The sequence below is a fragment of the Vanessa cardui genome, chromosome 12 (assembly GCF_905220365.1).
Source record: "Vanessa cardui chromosome 12, ilVanCard2.1, whole genome shotgun sequence".
Classification (NCBI taxonomy): Eukaryota; Metazoa; Arthropoda; class Insecta; order Lepidoptera; family Nymphalidae; genus Vanessa; species Vanessa cardui.
The window spans coordinates 6,095,276-6,116,017 of NC_061134.1; the positions used below are offsets into that span (position 1 = coordinate 6,095,276).

Consider the following 20,742-nt stretch of genomic DNA (forward strand, 5'->3'; position numbering starts at 1 on the left):
ATGTAATGTACGTGTAGCAAAATAAATGGTTTAAATAGTTTATAGCTATCGATTATTATCTTTTTTATGTCATAGAAATTGTAAATATTCAAAACTAGCGGAAAATACAGAAAATACCAATACAGTAAAAAAAAGCATATCTTCAAAGAGTTTATTTTATATAAACCATACGTAATTTATGAACACTTATATTTATCTATAAATCTAAAAATCAAATCTATAGCAATAGATTCAAAAAGTCAATAAAGAGGAAAAAAATGATGCATTTTTTATTGATATTCAATTAAAGTAAGCCTTAATTATTTAACATATATTTTATATCCCGAAGCAATTATTTATAATGATGATTTTGTAAGGGCTTTCAATGTGTCCGCCATGGCATGGGCAACAGTGTCTGCGATTTCTATAGAAGCGTTGACACCCATGATACCCACGCGTAAGGCCTTGCCTGCTGTGGGTCCGAGGCCACCAAATATCAAGATATTGTGTCTGCAAATGAAATATATATTGGAAATTTAATAGGTGACATGTAATTAATCATATGTATTATTTATAAAATCGGTAGGTTAGCTGGCAACTAGGGTAATTGACAAGTTGCCACAACCGCCCATAGCCAAATTTCAACCATTCAAAACCTTCACAATTTATATTGAGCTCTATTGATCATTTTTGTACTAAAACTGTGTGACGAATGTTATGTTTAAATTATTATAATCATACTTACTTTTCTCTAAGATATTTAACAAATGCCATATAATCGTAACCAGACGGTAAGACTATGGTGGTTACAGTAACCAACCGATCTTCCGGCTTGGGTATCAGGAACTTAAATCCATATTCCTCCAATCGCTTGTGAAATTGAGCTGTGGTTTGGGTGTGGCGTTCCCAAAACTTTGGAAGGGTTATCTTGCAAATTTCCATCAAGCAGCATCGAAGTGCCCAGATCAATGGCGGACTCATGGTGTGGTGGTACCTATTTAAAATTAATAATAGGTTTACAACAACTTTATCTTCATTGCGTAGTATAAATTAAAGTCGCTTATCGCTGTCTGTCTCTATATATGCGTAGATCTTTAAAATTATGCAACAGATTTTGAGGTGGTTTTATTTAATAGATAGAGTGATTCGAGAGGAAGGTTTTGTATAAAATACTAATGTTCATGTATTAATACAGAAACAAGAATATTTCTGTAGTATTTAGAATCAGCATTGTACCTATGTCGGGATGGGTCCCTAGTTTTAGATAAATATGTATTTTTCCTACGAATGAAAGAAATTCAAGAGATTAAGAGAGTTCAATGACTATTTAATTGAACTTCGATTTATGAAATCAATCTTAAAATTCATCTAATACTGACGTTCTTGTGTTCCCATAGCAGTTCCATTGTTGCGCCAACAGCTTGATATCGAAATAAAACAGTGGATCATGTTTTCTGTTCTTTATTTTCTCTCTGTAAAAATTTAAAGATAGTTAATAAATGTTTAAAAAGAATTTTGTGATATGTATGACACCTATATTTTTATGTTATGTAGAGAAACGATTGAATAGTGAAAACGAGGTATCTCAGTGGATTTTGATAGAGTTTAAATCAAGGGAAGCAACACCGCTTGTCTGACGGACTTTCCACGTGGAAAACATCGGGTTAAAATTTGCTTGTGGATTTTTTCAACTCACAGTAGCGTAAGTCCATGCAAAAACGGTAAGGTAAAATAATCTATTTATTCCTAAAAAGAGATGTGGTAAAAACTGTTTTGCTAATGAATTTAGAGCAACAATACTTACTCAGCTCTTGCGCTAAACGCTACCGGAGAGATGCCAGCCGGTCCACCGAGAGCCTTCTGGGTTGACGTGTACACAGCGTCCACACCCCATTCGTCCATAAAGAAAGGTTCTGCGGCTATTGATACTACGGTATCAACTAATAAGAGAGTTCCATACCTTTAAAATAAAAATTAATGAACTATTAATATATTGATTAAACATTTTTTGAGAGAATTGTTTTTTTTTTGTATGCGATGTCATGTAATTATGTTTATTAATGTAAGAGGGTTAAAGAACCAATAACATTTGTTATTTGAGAGACATACGTCGAGGAACAATGTTGTTAATTTTTAAGACTATAGTGCAATACTTTTTATAACTTTCTAGAATTTTCATACTGAGTCATATGACTTCCTTCTACGTTTTAGATTTTTTTAATTGGAAACGTTTTATTTGACGAGCGATACCATTCAAAATACATACACACCACTAAGAGTAGTAAAATGTTTGCTTTTTTAACTGATTGAGTAAGAGTTTGAGGCTTTTTACGCTTAAAATATTATTTATGTTTCAGTTTTATTTAATTAAATGTTTAATTGATTTGTGCTAAGTATTGTACACGTATGCTAGGGAATTGCGATAAGCGAATAAATTAATTATCATATATTTTGAACTAGTATATGAATACAGAAATAAGTCCGAATAAACTCTCCATCTTAATTTGTAAAAACACGAGAGATTTGTTCACTGCAAGCACATTTTAAATGTCTGCACAGTTTGCAGATTTTCTATTTTTAAAGTAAATATTTACGTTAAATTTTCGCCGCGTTCTTGCTCGTTTCCACTGCATGTTAATTGCGGACTCCTTGAGAAGATGTAATTAAAAGAGTTTTCAACTTGGAAGTGTTCTGTGACCTAAGTTGCGAGGAAAAATATCTAGTCGTGGGGGAAAGAGATAGGAGATGTAATTAGATTGTTCAGTTTCCCGTGTCTCGCTTCGGTTCGAGGAATTAAATAGTTTTTCTGCTGAACTTTTCCCCGTTTTCAGTTGTCGTAAAAAGTGCACTCGTGAAAATTCTGTGACGTAATTTAGCTTATGAAGCAGATACGCTTTCTTACTTTTGCACAATTAAAAGTGGTATCGTTTAGTTCTCGTGACAACGCTATTCACAACGATTAAAATGGCGCCGTAGCTTAAAAAATATTGCGCCCGCCAAACACTTTTGCGTGGTTACAAATATTTTTAGTGACGTATCTGTGTTTAGCAAAAATATATAGAAATACTACACATAACACAATCCATGTTTATATTTTCTCACCTATTTTGTTATGATATTATAATATAAGTAATTATAAGTATCTGTAATAAGATATACATACAATTGTACATCTTATTACAAATACTCATTTAATCGTAGTCTTTCAATAGTTTAAAACATTAGGATGTGTTCCGTTGTTGTCGTCGTTAAACATTAAAATAAGAATTATCTTTGACTTTAATTATTGTCTCACCTATTTTGTTATTCGCCGCAGGATATAAAATAAAAACATGGATTGTGTTATGTGTAGTATTTCTATATATTTTTGCTGATTCAAAAATATACATATATGTATAAGAATTATTTTTTAAACAATTCTGATTTAAAGTTGATTTTCTGTATTCGTTTGTTATATTTACCTTATTACACTTTTACTTACTTAAAAATGTTTCTTTGGTGCTTATTGCTTCCTATATATTTTCCAAAAATAATGAAAAATTTTATTAAAAGATCGGCATTAGTGTTAAAGTTTTTGTAAAAAGTTCTATACTCATATCAGAAATGTCAGACCCTACAAGCTACCTACTGTTTAAAGTATTCAAAAACAAGTGTTATTTGAAATATATCTGATAAAATCTATTTACTAAGTAATATTTTAAATTAAATGTAATAATTAAATACACGTTCACACAAAAAATAAAAAATAATAATAATCAATATGTTGCAAGAAAAAACGAAGTTCATTTACTAATTCATTTTCAAGGAAACATGTACGCTATCTGTTTGATTGCCCCTTTTCACGTAACAAAGAAACAAAAGTAGCCTAACAAACAATACCAAAGCTTGTCATGCAGGCGGGCTCCCTTCGTGACTCCACTAGCCTTAAATCATATAGCAGCGTGACACTTTTTACTAACAAGAACTCTTCCCACCCATTCCTTAGAGAAGGAAACTTAGCACAGATAAAAAATAAGCCTTTTATTATTCTTGTATCAAGCTTTATATTACAAACGTCCAATTAAAGTGGCGGGTGAGCCTGTGTTTACTTAACTAATGGACGTTCCAGATTAAAAATAAACACTTTAGAGGCATGTTGATGTTGCGAAAAGCTCGCGTGCTATAAAATATGTGAATTTACCTTCAAGAGTGTTGGCGTCACACCACCCCCTTATTGTAATGTGAGACTTACATGCGATGCAAATTTATAGGTTAAATATGCACAATAAAAATGAGGTCGAGTAGCCGCAAGCCGAGCGCGCTGCCGCTGTTCTACAAGGGTGTTTAGGAGTATGCAATTTTTTAATGGGTGATAGCTTTAGAGCCTTTGTTATGGATGTTATACATACAGCGTTGTCTGTCTTGAGCCTTGTTCACTTTTACCATATACAGCAGAATTTCTTTATGTTTTAATTCAATTGAAGATAATGTAATCAACTTACTTGTGGCACAGATCTCCCAGTCCCACCAAATTCTGAACGGTCCCCGTCGAGGAATCCCCGTGAGTGATGAAGAGGGCCGTCGGCTTTAATTTCTTCAGTTCTCTCTCAATCTCTTCCAAGCTGAATGTCGTGTAGAAAGGGATGCGGTATTGTACTGCGTTAATTCCTGTAATCAATTGTTTATTAATTTAATTTTTCCTTGTTTTGTCGTAATTGGTATGATTTCTTTAGTTTGAAAGTCTTTATGACTGAACTAATAAAAAAAATTAGACATTACATTTTTTAAGCAATACAAAAAGCCCGTTAACTTACAAAAACTTGAATGATTCTACTGTACATCAAAATCAAAACTGCTGATTATATGTTTAAGGAATGATTCATTTTGTTATTATTATTTTATAGAAAGTAGAAATATCAAAAGCATCTTGTAAATGAGTAAATGCGTTGTGCGTATAGGAATTAAACGGCTTATCACTCGTAATTTAAAAACGATTGTTTAATTATGTGCTTTTATGATTCATCAAACAAAGGTGCATTTCATTAGTCATTTTCCTTACATAATTATATAAGTCTATAATTATGTAATTTCAAGCATACATTCTTAATCTGTACTTGAAATAAAAAATTATAGGCTAGGAGCAACTTCACTTACCCCATAATAGCTTTTATACAGGTAAACAAAAGGTTTTCAGGAAACTATAATTTTAATTAAAATATATATAAGTTTACAATGCATAATTTTTTAATCAATTACATTAATACTGCGTGACGGCTCCCTGCGTCCCTACTCAGTCTGCTATTACCCAGCGGAAATACATTTTGCTGCACTTTAATGCAATTTTTCTTATACATATATTACATTTTTTATGCTTCTTAGAACTCTCGATGGAAAATAGTCTACATCTTTAATTAGTTATAAATTAATAAATAAACGCTATATAGCTTATTCACTACGTCGATATTATGTATTCGATTATTTGACGTAATTAAGAAGTCAAAAAATCTTTATAAATTTCATAAATTCTTGGACTTTTTAAATTACAAATTCTAATCTACGTCAAACTTATCTTAAAAACGTTCGAATTAAGTTAACTCGGCATTTTTAACGCTCGTTTCGGAACCACGACATATATTATTATATGGTCTGGTCTATGATGAATATATATGTATGACAAAAACATTATTACCTCGTCTTTTAGCCATATCAAAGGCTCGTTCATCCCAAATGCCCCTCGTTGCTATCAAGAGAGTCTCTCCTGGTGCTACGAGGTTAGTGATAACAGTCTCGGTACCGGAGTTACCAGATCCACTGACAGCCAACACAAGATTGCTTTTAGTTTGGAAAAGATACTTCAGTCCGGCACGAATGTCCGCCAATACCTAGAAAAAGATATATCGTAAACTATATACATAACGGTTAAATAAAGTAGGTTATCTAATAGTAATGATCACTATTGAAATTAAGCGTTACATTATTATCAAATATTTTAAACTTTGCTATATTAAATATACATTTCTATATACTTGTTTATATACCCGTTATAGCTCGTCTGGGTAGATACTACCCACTGACCAGATATTATAACACGCAAAGAGCAGTACTCATTATTTTTGTGTTCCGGTTCCAATGGTAAGTGAGCCAGTGTAACTACAGGTACAGGTGGTCATGTGGTGGTGGTCAATATCTCTATAAATACTATTTTCTTTGGGCGGTGGTGACCACTTACTATCGACGGCCCATTAATATAAAAATTATTTTCATTTTCAAACTAGCAACTTTTGACGTAACAACTTAAAATTCATAGTAAGTTTTTCTAAGAATTATATTGATTCAATAGAAATATATGAAAATTGAAATCGCTCAACACGGATTTGAAGAGTTTTAAGTCTGAAATAACTTGTGTGTATGTATGTTATTGTTTAAAAAAAAATGACAACCTAGAAGATCATAGTACTTCTTCTTTTCAAGTTGATTTGTAAAACAATTCTACGACATTAGTTTGATAGGAATTGAATATTCGTATTATGTATTTGTTAATTCGGACCGTAAATCAGTGTTGGGATGCAGTTGCAAATGCAGTTACTGATTCAATTTATTTTAAACTGGACGTTTACTCAATTAATAAAACAACTTTTGTTCTGCAATCTATCACGATTGTCGCATTTTGTTCTGGTTTAATTTAAAAGATACAACGTTGAAAAAACCTTCAAAGTTTTTCTAGAAAACTTGATTTTTTCCCACGAGCTACTGTACTCCAGAGACACATCTTTGATCATGAGGTTGTCGGAACAGTAAAAGTTGAACAAAGTCGTTTATATTTCTTACAGTTCTAAGCTTATGCTAATCTATTTATACAATGAGGTTTCATATGTTCTTTTAGTGGAGACCTCCTTTCTTTTTAAATACAAAGCTTGGCGTATTTTTCATCATTTCACTCTAGGGCAGATTGATGGTACATATGATATTATCTCAATGCAATTCTGCAGATTGAATAGAATAAAAATAATTAAAAAATAATCACATACAGTGGTACTTCCTTTCATTCAAACCCACGATCTCTCTTAAAACAAGTTTCATCTCAGTTCACAAAAAATACTTACATACATATATTAAAAATAATTATAGGAAAGTCAAAAATATTTAACTCACATTAAAGAATTCATCACAAATAGGTGATAGGACTGGTCTTGTAACAGCTTCAGCGACCGAAGGCCACAAATCACACGGGCCAGGTCCGCATAAGAGCGGCTTTTTGAAAACACGATCTTCTATCTTCGGTACTGGCACAACCATATGTGATGCGTACATTTTGAGCCTAAAAAAATATGTGTATGAAAATTGTTGATTAAGGTATAGGTTAGAAATTTTTTAAAAGTGTCGGCTGAAAAAAAAGCATGTTCCATTCTCCAAAACGCGCTTACTTGCGCGTTAGCTTGATGCTGTCATTTAATCGGTGACCATGTCAGGTGCATCGACACATCGGCTTAGAATAGTTGATGAGTAAGAGTCGACGGTACCAACCCAGAATTATACAAAGCCACCAATTTAACCATTGAATTATTATAGCTAATGGTTGTAATATGTATAATTTGTTTCACTACTACACTAGAAACGCTATTCAGATGTATGTATGTAGGTATCTACAAGGTAAACAAAGACATTATTACTATACCAAGGATTCGCTATCAGCTTTAATTATTCCTGGATTTGACTCTAAAGAGTACATCAGTCAAAAGTTGATATTAGAATCTATTTCGGGTTTTACCGAAAAGCGTCTATTCATTCATGCCATTCCAAAGAGAGGCTATTGACCTTTCTTTCAATATACATATTTCAAAGGCCTCAAATATGTAACGTTTATTATATTGTTCCCTCAAAATCGTTTAGATTGACTTTTTTCTTATCGACTTGATTTATGTAGTCGTGACTTACAATACCATAAAATATATATTATTTTTCTAATATATTCCTTATAAAGTCAATCGTAATATTCCTCTTTTGCGCCCTACTGAATATGAAGTTTGTCTAAGTGGTGTATCCAGGGCTGTCAGTAAAGCCAGTGTATTTAATACAGCTTGTACTCAAATTATAGGAAATCAAATATTTTTATACAAAAAAAATATGTAGGGATCCTTTTTCATTATTTCATGAATATGATTATAACGGTAATTATTTTAATGCACGTGTAACGACTTTCTTTTTAATTCAAGCAAATTTTTTTTTCAAAAATAAAGGCAATCTGTAATACGAGCACGATATAAATGATTACATTTTACACTTTCTGTATTCAATTATACGATCTGGCAACCCTGAGCGTATCCAAAATGCGACTTCCAAATTGTTATGATATTGTACGGGTATTGATGTTCAAATTACAATTAATAAAGAGTATATTTATTTTTTACAAACATCATCGGCACACTCTCAAAAATAATGCAATCAAAAGTACTTGCACTTATGTACATGCACAAATAAAGGTACACAAAACTATCAAATTACAATAAAATGATCATAAATTCTTAAATTTATAATAAAAATTAAAAGTAGCAGAAACTTAGAAGTAGGTAATCGAATAAGCAGTTTCCGCTTTGATTTCAATAAATAAAAAAATAAAGTACATATGTATTTCAAAAAATCTATTTAATATCTTAAAGAATTAAATGTATTTGAAACATTGTAATCGAATAAAAACAAAATTAACTTAAAAATGCCCAAAGCGCTTCTTTATCCAGTTTAAGACTTTTATTACGTCGAGTTAGCCAAGAGCAAAAAAGTGTCGCGCGTTGTAATATATTCAGCTCGTTGTGACCGATATTTTGGACGAGTAACCGTGAAGTTTGGTTACCGGAATCGGGTTAATGTTTAGATTTAGTGCTAATAGGGTGGTTGTAAATTTGCTGCAATGTTCTGGCGCTATCGGATGGTACATTTGGCAAGTACGCCTCGCCCGGGGCGCGCGACGCTTGCCAGCCTCATATTTGTTCCGCCTGCTATCGCCCGTTGGTTACCGCGGTTTAACAATTGTTTTTATATCCCATTTAACAAGACTCGTTGCAATTACTTCACGCGGTATAGCGATAGAGCGAGATAGGGATAGAGCGATAGGAAAGGCCGGAGGTCGGGTCGCAAGCGATGTTCTGCGATAAGGGTTCCGTTATGAGATTGAAAGTGGAGAGAGGATAAAACAAGTTCAATGTTGCTTCGACAAATTGATTCGATTCCCATCGCAACTGTGGATGTTGTCCCGACGGATGAACGGGAAAGAAAGTAGACAGGCTATCCGCGGAGACCTTCGTCCGTAAATAAGAAGCTGTATTCGAGTGCCATCTTCTCGGAAATGATATTCTTAAAACGATATTCGAACAAAAATCGTATTTATTTATTTAGGGCAACCAGCAAAACATGACGAAAAAGTAATAATTAAAATTCGTTAAACATGTGACATAAATATAGCGCTATGTTTTGTAATTAATATAATATTACACGTAATTATATATTTAGAATGTTTTGAATAGGAAGAAATATTGACAAACATAATGACAAACTAACAAGAAACCGTATATGTCGCTTACTTCAAATTAAATAACAATAATAAATTATAATAAATAATTATTATGAAAAACGTAAAAAAACACTTGGGAGTAATAAAGTTACTTAAAATATTTGTCTTTTTGGGTGTCTTGGAAAAAGATGTATAAAAACATTAAAAAAAACTTACTGTGTATGTTTATACAATCACTAACACTGTAACACTGTTGAATAGTTCTATAGAATTGTTTTTATTTATAACAATCACACCATTCCAATGCCTTGTTCAGACGACAAGTGATTATTTATGTTGTTCATAGTAATGGCGACTTGGTGATAACCTAATAATTTGTATAATCATCATTAAAAGCCATATAGATAGTTAAGAGAATACATTCTTGTATGTTATTCTTGTCACCCTTCGAGTTATTTTTCTTTGTCATTTAATGATGAAATAAGGTTTAATCTTCGCGAAAGTACAAATGGTTCAGAATACAGATTTTATTAAGAATAATTTGTACGAAATTTTCTAATAATAAATAAAATTTTACACGACTAGGCGCTGCTTTAATATCATCTTTATTTTTTTATTATAATTGAGTAATAGGCAAACACAAGGTGCTTATTGAACATTACATTAAAGCAGTGACAAAGATACAGTGAAAAAAACTGTAGTAGTCACTTTTGCGTATAAAAATGAGACTATTACGTTAACTTTTTTTCGATTGCAGCTTTCAATTTGCAATTTTAAGTAACTCTGAAGGATTATATAAAGTAAAAAAAAAAATGCTCTGTTTATCCAGTTTGACGTAATAACACTAAGAAGGTACCACCAATTCATCACATACTCTACCGGCAAACAGCAGTTCTTTGTACTGTTGTTTGCCGATTTGAAAGATGAGTGTGCCATGTAATTACAGGTTTAAGGGACTTTCCAATCAAAAAAAAAAAAAATATATTAAAATAAACTTTATTCAAGTAGGCTTTTAAAAGCACTTTTGAATCGTCATTTTACAATTAAGTGAAGCTACCATCGGTTCGGAAAGTAGATCCTACCGAGAAGAAGCGGCAAGAAACTTAGTAGTTACTCTTTTTTAACATTAAAAAATACAAAGTCATGTAAGTTAAATACAATTATTTAAATTAATATATCCTGCTTGGAAGTCAACAGGCATTAACTCCACACTTTTTTATCATCTATGTATAAGATCTTGTATCGTATAATATGCTTTTTCTACCAATGTATTTTTTACAAACGATTTGAATTACGAAACGGCAAAGTTAAAAATGTCGCATCCTATGTGCATTGGCGATGTATTGTGCATTAGTAATATCTATGGGCTATCCATTTGCTAGTCCGTCTATCTATTTTCAATATAAATATTTCAGTAGTATTAATATAATGTATCCCGTTTGTAGCTATGTACATATATGTATTTCGAGCATGCGTGTGTACCTTTCATTTTAGTTGTCAAGATTTAAATAAACTAAAGATCGATTTAAACTCCCAGTCATTGTTCGTTTGTTTGTCTAGTACCATTTAAAAATAGGCTGATAACAGTTTCTTAATGCGTTAACTTTGTAACGCAACAAATGACGAAGATAACTCACACAACTAAACGATTTCGTCAAAACAATGATACGTAATTATGATATTTAACGTCCCCACTAGTGAGTACTTCCATTTTTTTTATTAAAAGCTTTAATTTAACTTGTTATATGTAGAAATAGTTATGTTGCGTTGATCTGGCTGGCTTATAATACTATACATATCGGTAGTTTTGGTAACATAGTGTATTTGCATCTGTATTCTAACCGGTCATGGTGTCTAGGAGTTTCATCACTTCATTAAAGCGCTTTTCTCCTGTAATTGTTTTATTATTTCAACACAATTCAAGCTGAATGGTGTGTCAATTATAAATTGCCGGCAAAATACGTAGTAAAAAGTTATAGCCACATTAAGACGTTGGCTACGGCATCACTTTTTTTCATTTCTACCGTATGGGGCGTCTAAGAGCACGTATGAAAACTATCATTATGCGAGGCTTATAAGATCCTGTAACGCTGAAGAAACTAAAACTCTATGTGATTTGTTGATGCGATCGAATTTGATTTCTTTAGTGCGGTACGTTGTTAAAAAGACCACGAAGTAAGAGTGTTCGGTTTTCAATGGACATTATATAAATATATTTATCTCTTTCCTAAAATATATCAAATAGATGTTACGGCTTCAGCACGACAGATAAATCTATGTTTTTCTTAGCCGCAACGCTTGGGATACATACGAGGCGTATTAGACCTCATTAAAAGTGTTAAAAAATATAAGCAATCGAAAATTTCAAGTGCAATGGATATAATACTATTTATTTTCCCAAGACAAATAAATTTTCATAAAAGTTTTGAACATCGGCTAATCTGAGCGTAACAGCCCATTTAAACCTAGCTAACATGTTGGAGCTCGTTTCTAATGCTATTAAATTCGGACGTTAAGTGAGTGCAACTGCGGCTTTCTGATTAGAACAAAGGGATTACTTGCGTTAAATAAAATTAAACAGAAAATAATTTAATGCGGTTCCCACAAGTATTTAAAATGGGATGTTTACCATGTTTAAATTATCAAGAATGTATTGAGCTCCAACAAACAAAAATAAATATCCCATTTTAAATAATTTTAGTAATAAAAATAACTAATTAATTTAAAATATTAATGCAGTTCGTTAATTTATTATTGCAATTATTTTTCCATATTTCCTTCCTTTTCCGTAGGTATCCTTTTTAGAGTAAATATACAAATCAATGAATATTTCACTTCTAGGTTTAGTTTAACATGTTATTGCAAAATATATTTTTAAAGGTAATTAGCGAGAACAATAATGTTTTAAAAATCTACCGTATATTTTATAGTACATTATGGTTATTGTATGAGAGTTTTTCTTCCTACGCTATCGTTCTAACGAGACTAATTTAACTTTAAAATTGCTTGAAGTATAAACATTTAAAATAAAATAGTTTAGTGCCGTCAAAAGTTCAAATTCTTGTATGTTTTCTAAATATAATATGAATCTATTCCTAAGATATATAGCATAAAATAAGTAAAATATATTTAATTATATAAGTAGTTAAATTTAAAAAGAAAGCAAATAAATTTAATTAAGATTCATTTGTCATCAATTAAAAATTAAACATGTTTTTTAACTGTATTTCAAAATAAATAGAGTTTATTAAAATTTAAATACAATAAGCGTTTGTGATTGCGACCACAAAGCTTTTAAATTAGTAAACTTAGTGGGCTTCCGTCCCGGAAAATGTCTTCCCAAAGATCTTTTCGTAAACAAAATGTAAGGCTGAAAACAAATTTTAAATTAAATCCCCTTTTCTCCGCGAGTTAATGTCCCGTAGGACTTTTCTCTGGTTTTAATTTCCGGAGAGTTTTCATTGAGGAAATAGTTTGATGGGCAGTTATTTCTATTTAGATTACATATGAATGACATACTAAAATAAACAAAGCAACCATATATGAAATTAATTGAAATATGTATATATTTCAATAATTATATATGTATAGTATAAATAAGATGATAGTGTTGATACTTTCTAAAATAATATTAAGATTGTGACTGTAGAGTTACTCGATTGATTTGTATTGTACCTAATAACTTTTAATATTTTTATATCTTGATTATTAAAAATATTACAACATCATTACTAATAATCAATATTGCAATTATATGTAAACCTTGAGATGACAACGATAAAATTGAATATTGGTCATTCTATTAATAAATAAAAATTTTAACAAAAAGAAAAACCGACTTAAAAAAAACACTATTTTGAAACAATTAAAAATGCACTAAAAATAATAATAATAATAATTGCATATTTAACATATTTTTTAGAGTCCTCCTAGGTAAAATGAAATGAAAAATATTAGATTACTTAAAAGTCAATTTACGATTATATAATGCAGTTATAGTTATTGTTAAAGGTAATTTGTAAGAAATATATTATAGGGATATACTATAGGGTTTTCTTGGCTGACACCGACTCCAAATATAGCAATAATTATAACTACATTATATTATCGTAAATTGACTTTTAAGTAGTCTAATATTTTTCATTTCAGTTTACCTAGGAGGACTCAAAAAAATATGTTAAATATGCAATTATTATTATTACTTTTTAGTGCATTTTTATTTGTTTCAAAATAGTGTTTTGTTTGAAGTCGGTTTTTCTTTTTGTTAAAATTTTTATTTATGTTTTGATTTTAAGTGAAGCTTATGTAGACTAACTATTTTTTCTTAATATGGATAGATTAAGCGTGCCTTTAATATGATTCAGAAATAACTTCGGGGACAATTTCAAAAGAAACTTTTGAATAAAGCAAAAATACACTTTCGAAATGTGGTTTTAATGCGTCATGTGGCATAAACTACAAGGTACCACCCTCGAAAGAGCTGTAATCGACCTCAGTAAAAAATCTTTACAAAAGAGCTATTCGTATGCTATGTCGTACATCATATGACATCACATCATATACACGAAATTTGATTAAAGACAGTAAGAAATTCTGCTCCAAATCGCACCCTAAATGTAAGCCGTTTAGGAGTTCCGTCAATACATAGTATAAAACAAAGTCGCTTTCTCTGTCCCTATATCTTTAAAACTACACAATGGATTTTGATGCGGTTTTTTTTAATAGATAATGTAATTCAAGGGGAAGGTTTGTGTATATAATAAATGAACAATATAGTAAAGAAACACTGACAATTTTAGAAGTTTGCAATGTGATGTCGTAAATAAACAAATTCTTTAGTATATTTAGTATCAGTATTGCACCCGTGAGAAGTCGGGGAGGGTCGCTAGTTGATTATAATATTCGATTATGACAATTACATGAACATAACTACGTTCCGGAAGGTGACTCTAATATCCAAGTAACCCATAACTAAAAGATTCGACCGAGTATTGCTAACGTGCTCCTCAGAATTGTTCCGTTCCCTCCTGTTCCCTTAATTTGTGATGGATCCTATGCACAGAACCTTACCAAACTTTCACCAAACTACCCTTAAAGTATATCCTTAATAAAATAAAAAAAGAATCATCAAAATTGTGCCAACCAATTTTGAGTTATTCACTTATTTATCGCGCACATACTTAATGCAAATTTAAGACTTATGTCGTTTTCATACAGATACCATCACCGGAAAAAATAAAATTAAAATGGGACCCCACGGGAAGCACTACCTTTCAAACAAAAAAAAATATCAAAATCGGTCCACCCAGTAAAAAGTTATGAGGTACAAACATAAAAAAAATACAGAGGAATTGATAACCTCCTCCTTTTTGAAGTCGGTTGAAAATGTATATAAAATTACGAAAATGATGTCTATTAAAAAATCTTTGTATTTTTTAAATACATTAAACTTTGAAAAAGGAAAGGTATCGAGAAAATTGGCCATTCGAGTGGTCACTGACATCTTCAAACACAAGATGTAGAAGCAGGAGTGCAGTCACTCCCTGTACTAATTACACAGATGACTTGAGTTCCAGCCTAGGTTATTTCAGTAGTTTTATTGCCTGGCAGAACATTTGTTAGAATATGGAAGAATTTATAGTAATTGCATACACTCAGCATTAGTCGATGTAAGTCACATTGCTGGGAGGCCATTATTTTTACAGTTCGTTTCGTCGTTCGTGGCCCACCGCAATTTTCATTTAGTTGACTTCACTAAGTTCTCGTTGCGTTGAACGAGCTGCTTGTTGTTTTTTTTTTCTTAAAAATAAAAATAACAACGAATAAATGCTAGTTCGCTATAAAATCCAAACACAAAGTTCAATCCAGGTCATACTGACCTGCGAAGCAAAGAAATTAATTATTTTGAAATAATTATGACTTTCCTATCTCGTTTTTTTCAATTATTGTATTATAAATATATATTTATAAATAATGGTAATGAAGAAATTCTCATATTTTAATTTAATAAATCTTTTTATAAAAGTGAAATGGTTTCAGCCTTTTCTTCTCAGACGTTGAGTCACTGGTTTAAAGATAAAATCAAACTTTGATTGACATTTTGAATAAGTTCAAACTTTTTACATTCGTTAAATCGAGTTTATAACAAAGGTACTTACGAATATTTATCCTGTAAGGAGAATATTATTTTGTCTAAAATTCCAAATGGTTTAAGTTTCGGTAACTCCAATTTTGAGTTATATCTTTCGGAACATTTTGGTTAAAATTTGCATGAGAGATACTGAGATTTCGTGGAACTTATCAAATACTTTAAAAAAATAAAAGTTTTCTTGTTTCCTTCGTAGTAAATGTTGTGTTTCAAACGTAAGTTACAAATGTAAGAATTACACATTAAACATATAATGATAATTGACGTTATTAATACACTATAAGTCTAATTTTGTATTCTAGTGCTTAAAGTAATCTGCAATTAGAGTTTTGTAATATGCGCTATGTTACAAAATTAAATACTTAATCGCAAATTTATAAAGTGTTTATCTTAAAGTAAATTATAGCAAAGCTTGTTCATCGGTTTATTTCTTCCTCCAGTAAAGCGTAACGCTTGTGTTCGTAGTGAGGATGACTGTAGCCTAAAGTGTCAGGATCGAACATGCGGTTTTCACATCACTAGACCGTTAAACTATTGACGTTTCGATCTCGTTCGAATTATCTAAGAAGTCAGCTCTGAAGTGTATTTAAGTATTTAAAGTAAGTTTTTTATTTTCAACAACAAATTGTTTGTCGAATAGTCTATCATCAGGATTATATTACCGAACCATTCGTAAATAATTTGAACTAAAGATAACAAAAGTAAAAACATAGGTATATAACTAATAGGATTTTCAAGAATAATTGATTTTACGAGTATGGAGTCGAGCATAAGTGCGTTTTTACATCTATAATAAGCTGTAAAAATAAATTTATTAATTGAATATATTATTTTTGCTTTTAATAATTTAAACGGCAATGTGAAAAATTCAGCTATCTTTAATCTCTTTAACCGATGAAGGAAGACTTATCGACCCGATAATTAAAATTGCAATTCGGAATGTGATTACCGCATTTTCATCGGGTAATGTAATTTGTACAAGAGTTGGTTTAAATTATTATCCATAATCAATTATTATATAGATATTCACCGATGTTACATTTGAATACATCTTATTCAGCTGTTATGGTACTGAAACGAAGAAAGCAAATTGTAACTATACCTAGTAATAAATATATAGCTTTTCCAATTAATGATGTAGGTCGTGAATATTATGTTATACTCATTTGCCATAATTCCTGAGTTACTCTAGATATGTTACAGAGAATATGAGATTCGTTGAATAATTATGTAAATAGAGTCATAGCGAGGGTTTTAATTGTGCAGCTGCGTTGTAGGAAGCTTGTACAATTTCAGCAGAATTCGAGAAACAAATAAAGATAATTCTTAAGCGTGCACAGAAAATACGAACAGACGATTATGTTTGAGCGGTTTATTCGCATTTTCTTAATATGAAAATATAATTCTCTAAGCAATTAATCATTCTCGGTTTCAATATTACGTAAAATCTTCAGAAAAAGAGTATTATAGTGAAACGGATAATTGTTTAATAAATTATAACAATTTGGAAGAGATAATTAGAGTCGGTTTACGTGAAAGATACAATTTGATTCTTCTGATAATTTTGAGACTCAGTTGTTTATTTTATATCTGTGAACCGTGTGATCTGTGCTTTATCAAGTTAAAGTCAAAGTTTATTACATTAGACTAAATTATTATTTATTCATTTGTTCATGTCTGAGCGTGTAATATACATTGATAGAATATTTACTTCAAATTAATCCTTTCAAATAACAAGATATATTTATAGGTATCAATTTAGAAGTTAAACCACTGACTATCCATCCGCTTGTAAGAATGGCAGTAATTTATCAGTGTAAAGCCACTTTAATGTTTTCTTAGCAAACTGACCGCGTTCCAACAACATGATATCCTGTAAAATTGATCACGTTCTCTCCTCTGCTTATACTATAGAAATTTATCAGTAAGCAATTTATCTATATAAATTTCAAAGTATTTATTTTCTTTCTAGATACATTTATTAAAGCGGATAAGCCCCAATGGAAAGTGCACATCGATGTTGATTATGGTCGTGGATTCAAATCCGAATATATATGCTAAAATAATGAGACGGTTTTAGTAATATCTTACGGAACTAGACCACACGAGACCGAGCCCTAGAGTAAACCTAGATTATGTTGCTGTATATGTATAATTATATACCTATCTACATAAATATGCATTTTTTTATGGTCTAGGTTGGCGGACGAGCATATGGGCCACCTGATGGTAAGTGGTCACCATCGCCCATAGACAATGACGCTGTAAGAAATATTAACTATTCCTCACATCGTCAATGTGCCACCAACCTTGGGAACTAAAATGTTATATCCCTTGTGCCTGTAGTTACACTGGCTCACTCACCCTACAGACCGGAACACAACAATACTGAGTACTGTTATTTGGCGGTAGAATAACTGATGAGTGGGTGGTACCGACCCAGACGGGCTTGCACAAAGCCCTACCACCAAGTTGATATAAAAAAGTGTTGTCGATATAAAAAAACACCTCCTCAATTTTCTCGACAGGAAAATAGGTAACTAAAGCATTAACAGGTCGTTGCATAATTCAATTGAAAAATTTAATTACATTTCTTTTCGAATTGATCCCAGGATCAAGTATATTTTTATCAGACTTGATTAAAGAACATCTATCTGCAGGACAAAAGGTTACATGTGCAATGAGGAAATAAATCAATTACGCACTGCCAGCCGGGGCCATGGAAAATAATTGGATTTTGTACAAAAGCGCACTGCAGGGATCTCTAGTTCATTGTCTAACATTTCTTGATGTTACGAAAAAGTTACTCCGACATTTAGAACGGAACCTAAAGGCTTTTTTATTTTAAAATTATAACGGTTTACTCTATTATTAAATAAGTTTAAGTTTAATTATTATTTTTATTGTAAATTAAAAAATAATATTTTTTTTGTAAGTGACTAATGAACTGTATAACTTAATTATATTATTTCACAGATAATAAAAGTCATATTCATGAAATTACATTTCTGTATAATAAAATTGGAGTGTGCGTTTGTAATATTAAAATAGCCCTTTTTTACTCAATTCATATGTATGGTATACACGGTACAAATAAAATAACAATTTTTTGTCTGTCTGTCTATTTGTTCCAGCTAATCTCTGGAACGGCTGGACCGATTTTGACGGGACTTTCACTGGCAGATAACTGATGTAATAAGGAGTAACTTAGGTTACAATGTTTTTTTTGTCAAATGCAAACGCGTGCAGGGTCGCGGGCACAGCTAGAAATAAATAATATATTACAATTAAATATATAAGTAAGCTGACGTTGGAACCAATCAGGATACTCGGCTTGAGCGATTCAGTAACAGTCCCAAATGAGGCGCAATCCGCCATGGGAACTCCAGAACCGTTACCGGTAAAGGAAGATGAAGGTCTAAACAACAACAACAACAGCCTGTAAATTCCCACTGCTGGGCTAAAGGCCTCCTCTCCCTTTGAGGAGAAGGTTTGGAACATATTCCACAACGCTGTTCCAATGCGGGATTCGCTAAAGAATGGAAGTTTTCAGTAGCCAACCAACGTTGTGTCTCTCGAAGAAACAAAGTGGATACCGCTGGGTTTTTTTTTGGTACCTCGACGCTGTACTTACACTTAATGTTAGGAAAACGTATTAAAAATGAAACCTATGTGGAATTCTCATATCAAGTTTTATTGGTAAAATAAATTAGGCAGATGTAAACAACACGGCTGAATAATGTCACCACTGCTTTGCATTTTATGCCAACTTTAACCACAAATTCTCATAAATTACCCTGGATGCTAATAAACAAAACTAGTCTTCTATATATTTAAACCAATACCATTGGCGTGTAGTTAAAAATGCGTATAAGAACTACAGTTTTCTATTGAAGCTACTTTGGCAAATACCGCAGACTTTAAGTCGAATGTTTTCAACCAGTATTTGTTGCTAGTGATGACATACGTTACAGATACGAAACGTCATATATAATAACTACTTTTGAGAACCTTCTTTCATAATTAATTTTTAAAATAATATTGACAGCAATTTTTAAAATTGGAATATTTTGACACCTCGATTATTATGAAACACATTACGATGTTTGAAATTAGCGACCTGAACAGATCAGTTGACACTATGATCATGGAGGTTCACACAATTCTGGGAAAGCCATTTAGCCACTCGAGTCATTCTGACACGTATTACAGGATTAAGCTTTGCATATTCCACTGAGAGCCGTCTAGCTCTGCCTAGCGCCGCCCAGCGACGCCTAGTGTAGAGGTAAATCTGATTACTTATTCAACTGGAGCAATAAATCGCCAACTCGCTACAGTCTTGCTAACAATACTCTAGATTAGTTATGCGATGCAAACTGTGGAAATGTAAGTCAGTGTACGTATTATGTTCAATTTTGTTATATACTCGTACATACAACGAGTGGGTCTCGCCTGTAAATCTATGTAGCGTCTAGCTAGTTCATAAGTAATGTGATCAATACAATTATCCAATTTAAAAATTATAAGAACTTTATTTAGGAACTCTCACATAATATAAAAGACTTTCTTTTCGATTGTTCTCGGTAAATATATATTACAAGTCGGTGTTACAATTCATTTAATCTTGTTAAAAGAGCATACGAAAGTTCGTGTTAAAAAAAAAAAAGAAAAAAAAAAGTTCTTTTTTAATTCTCCATTGGTATACGAGTATATTTCGCGCTAGTTGAGTGAACAAAAACCTGAAATTGTATAATTGTCAATTAAATAAAAGCATTTTGAGTTTATCGATGAGAATAATAAAAAGAGTAGTTGTTATTATATATTCTAAGAGGGATAGAGAGCACCAATAAATCTAGAAGAGGAAAGGCGAGAGAAAATGAGAAATGGTGACACAGGAAATAATAAGTTGAAAAAGACCACAATGTTTGAAATAAAATGATATTAATATTCAAATATTAGCCTTAATTAAAAATATAAATAGCCTAAAAGTTATTAAAGAAACACTATAATTTTAAACGTTATTTACTTGAAATGGTAAAGATATTTTGTCTAATAAAATAATTCGATTTTTAGTATAATGAGTTCTTTGTGCACAAAATACTATAAACACTTTTTCTCTACTACAAGCTAT

General features: G+C 31.4%; 1 protein-coding gene across 1 annotated transcript; it reads right to left on the reverse strand.

Annotated features, from left to right (window-relative positions):
- Positions 1-137: 137 nt before the first annotated feature.
- LOC124534397 (serine--pyruvate aminotransferase, mitochondrial) lies at positions 138-9,804 on the reverse strand. The gene is made up of 8 exons (XM_047110257.1): positions 9,680-9,804; positions 7,111-7,276; positions 5,648-5,840; positions 4,461-4,626; positions 1,784-1,939; positions 1,359-1,451; positions 725-973; positions 138-489 (listed from the first exon to the last, which is right to left on the reverse strand). The coding sequence occupies exons 2-8, from the start codon at positions 7,267-7,269 to the stop codon at positions 336-338; spliced, it is 1,170 nt and encodes a 389-aa protein (XP_046966213.1). The 5' UTR covers positions 7,270-7,276; positions 9,680-9,804; the 3' UTR covers positions 138-335.
- Positions 9,805-20,742: the final 10,938 nt, after the last annotated feature.